The sequence below is a fragment of the Xyrauchen texanus genome, chromosome 39 (genome assembly GCF_025860055.1).
Source record: "Xyrauchen texanus isolate HMW12.3.18 chromosome 39, RBS_HiC_50CHRs, whole genome shotgun sequence".
In the NCBI taxonomy this organism is placed as follows: Eukaryota; Metazoa; Chordata; class Actinopteri; order Cypriniformes; family Catostomidae; genus Xyrauchen; species Xyrauchen texanus.
Genome location: NC_068314.1, coordinates 811,241 through 816,465, shown reverse-complemented (window position 1 = coordinate 816,465; position 5,225 = coordinate 811,241). Strand labels below are relative to the sequence as shown.

Sequence of the window (5,225 nt, the reverse complement as noted above, 5' to 3'; positions counted from 1 at the left end):
AACTTAAAATTTGAGGTAGTTTTACAATTTAAAAAAGAAAAATCAAATTTGAGGTAGTTTTACAATTTAAAAAAGAAAAATCCCTTTAGAAAATATTACAAAATAAGGATAATAAATAAATTAAATTAAATAATAAATTTCTCAAGTATCAATACATTGCACTTTTAGAACAGCCGAACAAACATAAATGGTAACACAAACTCCCAGTCACTTAAAAATTGCCCTTTCCAAGAGGGAGTAGTTTCCCTGATCTCTTCAGGGCCTGGACCTTGTCCTCGATGTCCGTACTGGTAACAATGACATCCAGACATTTACCAGCGAAATCTCCAAGCTTGTCCTTTCTGGTATGTTGTTTGCTTAGCTCAGCATATTTCTCTGGGGCAGCGATGGCAAGCTCAGCAATGGGCGCATTTAAGCTGATAGTGTTGCGGTCCACTCCCACCTTTCTGCATGCAGCAGTGATTGACTTCTTTTTTTTGTAGGTCCTCAGGACTTTAGCGTAGCGTTCTATGACTTCTGCTGGACCATGTGCTAAGACAATAAAAAAAGGAAACTTGGTATTAGCCTCAGGGAAATAAAATGTGCAGTATAGTTTTCAGTTCTTCCATAGGAACCCTAGTCAAACATTGCATAATATAAGTATTCGACTGTGTCAATCTTACAGTCAAAGCTTCGCAGGGAAAAAAAGGATCATGCCATTCAATCAAATGTTATATTGTTTTTAAATAGCAGGCTACTTATTAAATTAAGCGTCAAATAAAATGAATTTATTTTAAGATGACCATTTACAAAAACGTTTTTCAAATGCAGCCTTTAGATTACTTACGCCCGCTTCACACATACTCCGTGTGCAGTGCGTATGCGGTGCGTGTTGCGGTGCGTATGCGGTACAGGAGCAGCACGTGCTATAGTCCTTTCACATATGCTGCGTTTGCAGTGCGCTACTCATCCGCAGTTTCTGTGTGCCACAAAATCAAAAATGGTTAAGTAATTTTGATTTTAAATCCAAACGTTAACTTTTACATTGTTTAAGACATTGAAACACTATGAAAATTAATTTGAATCATTGTGATTCTTTGTTTTACATGTAAAATTTACATTGTTACCCCCCTCCCCAAAATATATAATGTATTTTTTGAGGGGGGAAAAAAATCATATATGATGGCATTTTGCAACTTTTGGGACTAATCATACTTTTTTTATTTTTCTTGACCCTGTAATGTAGTAACTGTAGAACACATTAACTGTAATTATGCGTATATGATGACATTAATACAGTTTCTTGTCAATGTATGTCTATTTTAATGTGAACAATGCGCTGTCACTTTATTTCAGTGCGGTGCAGCACAGCAGAAATAGACTCGGTGCGGAAACGATCTCTGCACTGCTGTATACGCACCGCACCTGGAACGGATCGACGGACCGCACCCGCGTGCAGTGTGAAAGCTCTAACCTGTTAACATGGGTATGGGAAAAATACGCACCGCATACGCACTGCAAACGGAGTATGTGTGAAAGGGGCGTTAAATTTAGAATTTATTATTAGACTAGTTATTATTTATTATACCTTCAGTTTTATATGAAAACTGACTGATTTGACATTTGTTGACTAAAAACACTTGTTGATACAACTAGCTTATACGTTATGGTAGGCTAATGAATGATTTGCTTCGTGACATTTTCTCTGGACCTCTTTGATTTTTTATTGAACACCCCTGGTTTACATGATTAACCATTACCTCTTGAAACACAGCTCCTTGTGTTTCTCTTGCTTTCTGTCCCCCTCATGCGTTTCTTCCTCTTCGTCTTCTTCATTATCTTCTTTGACTTCTTCTTCATCCCTTTTCTCTTCTTCTTGCCATCGTCCGAAGATGTTGAGGTTGAGGAGCTTGATGAGTAGTTGGTAGATGACGAGGAACTTGTCTCAGGGGACGAAGACGAATCAGAAGCTGACTTGGCAGAGGGGTCAGGGGATTTCTCATGATTTGTTAAGCTGGAGGTTTTTGATGCTGTATGATAAGACAATTATACATTGTCCCCATTAGACAGGAAAAACAAGAAGTACAGCTCACTATTAGGAAGATGTCCTTGATGTTTAGGACTTGAACTGAAAATCTCTACTATATATAATTACATAATACACATATACAGTATGTTTATTGATGAATATCAGTAATTATTGACTTACACAGAGACAGTTGCTCTCTTAAGAAATCTCTCCCCCTGGTTAGCTCCACGATCATGTCTTCCTGAGCAGCTATTTTTTGTTTAGCTAGTTCCACCTCGTGTTTTTGCTTCTGAAAAATGAGATTGGCAGTGGGGGCCATTTGATCAACTCCTGGGACTGGAACAGAAAAAAAATTGAGCATTATTATTAATCTGTATCATAGTGTTACGCTTGAGTAATGAGGCTGACGAGGAGATGCGGATCCAAACGCAGTTGAACTTTATTTAACTGAATAAACAGGGCAAAACACAAAGCAACAACCCACGATGGGGAAATGAAACATAAACTGAATGAGCTGACCAAGGTTGACACGAACAGGGAACTCGGGAAGGAAAGAAACATCCGGTTAAACATCAAACGACGATTGACAAAGACTGAACAAAGACACGGGGTATAAATACACAGACAGGGAAAAAAGGGACCAATGGAAGAACAGAACTCAAACAAGATAACAATGTGATTAACAGAAACCAAAGGCAAATTAACAAGGGCAGGTGAAAACAATGAACAGAGGAAAACACGAACGCTAACAAAGAGACTATGGAATTACATAAGGGACTAAAGTGAAAACTGAGAAATGCAAAAGTGACAACAAATGGTAAACAAAAGGGCAACAGAGAAACAAGACAGGGTAATCGTTACACATAGATTTTCCCTTGCAAGGATCTAGGATGGGTGTTTACAGGTGTAACTTGACAACACAGATTGAAATCTTTATACAAACCATGGGAAATACAGGAACACAGTGTAGCCATTAATAATAACCAAACTTCAATCAATTGTTCCTCTGTATGGCTAATCTGACATGTCATTGTTTATGTTACTGTTAACCACAGCTGGGTTAGGGTTAAGGTTAGCTTACCCCGCAGCTCCACTTTAATCTTGAGCAGCTGCAGTCTCTATCCATTAGTCAGTGTAATTTAGCACTCCGAACAAAGTGAGTGAATATTTGCATAAAATAAAAGTGTATCAGTTTGAACATTAAATGTCTTGTCGTTGTGGTGTATTCAATTGAACATTGATTGAAAAGGATTTCAAATCATAGTATTCTGGATTTATTTACGTTTTACACAATGTCCCAACTTTATTGGAACTGGGGTTGTAGATGATAATTCTATAACGCTAACGTTATTGTTCTTAACTTTCTTTCCTCTATTTAGCCTAAAGACTCATCTAATGACACTTACTTGGCCACTTCTCTAATTGTATTGTCTTCATGTGATTGAAGGGTCTTAGATATGGGAGGGTCACAAGTGATCTATGGTTGTCTGTGGCAGGAATTTCAACCTAAGACCTACATAATCATTTATAATGTTAATATTTTGGCCTATGTATATAACGTTATGAATATGAGAGAGAGAGGTTGTATTTCCGTCCACCTGAGGGAATTTTGCAAAGTAATAATAAGTTACTGGCAACAATCTAACTTGCGCTAACCTTAGCTAGCTAACTGTTATGCTGTTACAGTGTTACGTTAAATTTCTTTACTTATCAAAAGAGTCATTCTCCATCTCAGAAATCTTCCTCTTTTGACATTTCCTTTTTTCAGAACCGGCCCGCGTCTGAATCCGACTCGTGGTTTGGGGTAGGGATTTGACGTGGTCCACCTCCTCCATCCCGCCCGCGCTAACACGACGTTCGTCACGACACGACATCTTTCCCCGCCAGCTGCCTAAGCGGACCTTCCGCCCCGCCCCCACTGTCGCCCCCGCTCTCGCTCTTCCACGTTAGTCTCCCACAGACAAAACATTTTTTCTCTCAATTATGTATCTCATTCTTTCTGTCTGCAGTGTACATAAGGCCTATTTCATAGTTTTTCACACGATTTCCAGACTTTTGGAGGTGTTTAATCTGGGATTACTTATTAAAAAAAATGAATTTATTCAAATCTGTTCAATGTGTTTCTAAGGCTATCTATTATTATTAAAGGTTAATACCACAATGAAAAATAAATATGTTGATATTCTGTATAGTGCAATATAAACTGAGCTTTACAGTGAAAGGGAAGCTAAGCTATAGTAGTCATGATTGAAGCCTAACTTATAGGAAATAACTAAAAACAAAGGTATTCTAACTCTCCTTGCGGGTCACTCCTTTTCACCCTTAAATAAAACCCCTCAAATGATAAAATGGTCTTTTGCAAAGTGTAATTTGTAATTTGTGTGTAATCTGTAATGTTATAACAAGTATAACAATATATAATAATATACAGCACACAGCTGCATACAAAATTTGGAGTTCCTTCATGCTACATGCATATTAAAATATTGTAACATATACAATAAATAAAATAAAACAATATAAAAACAGTTATTTATATACATATATACAAACATTTATATGAATATAAACAGCAGCAACCAGATGATAGTATGAAAGTTTCATCTTCACAATAAACAGTCTGTCCATCTTGATTGTAATGTAATGTAATTTACTGTAACACTAATGTTACCTATAAAAACTACTGTGTGTTTCTCTTAAGGACATGCCAGCGGTCAGTTCATCGGAGGACTAGGACCATGAAGTCAATCCGTGATAGGTCTCTTTTTCACAGGTCCCACCTTTCGCTTTTTCAGTGGATGCAGTTCATATATAGGTAATGTATTTTAAAGTGCTACATAATTATTTCAAATAGCAACAAAAAAATGAAACGTAAATAAACTCAAGATTTTTTGTGTTCATAGATTTGCGCAGGGTCTCCGACTTCGACAAGTTGATATGATGCAGGATGAAATAGCAGCAAGCACCACAACCTTGTCAAGTATGTCTCAAAAGCTACGCCAAGTCTGCAGAGAAGCTGTGGAAAAGATGAGAATAAAAAAAGGGCAGCTCCTTGGTGGACGACGGGAATTTGTCCTTATTGACGAAAGTCTGTTCCGCCATAAGAGAAAGGTGTGAAGATTTGCAACGTAGTCCTTAAGCCTTTTTTTGGTTACATGTCCAGTAGGCTTTTACACTCAAAGTTCCTTTCTTTCTACCTTTGTTTCTTAAAACAGTT

At 37.4% G+C, this 5,225-nt stretch overlaps 1 protein-coding gene across 1 annotated transcript; it reads right to left on the bottom strand.

Moving 5' to 3' along the window:
• Positions 1-211: 211 nt before the first annotated feature.
• Positions 212-2,473, bottom strand: LOC127632433 (coiled-coil domain-containing protein 106-like). Its single transcript, XM_052111020.1, has 3 exons — positions 2,189-2,473; positions 1,740-2,009; positions 212-531 (listed from the first exon to the last, which is right to left on the bottom strand). Exons 1-3 carry the CDS (start codon positions 2,367-2,369, stop codon positions 212-214), a joined length of 771 nt encoding a protein of 256 aa, XP_051966980.1. The 5' UTR covers positions 2,370-2,473.
• Between the last annotated feature and the right edge of the window lie 2,752 nt (positions 2,474-5,225).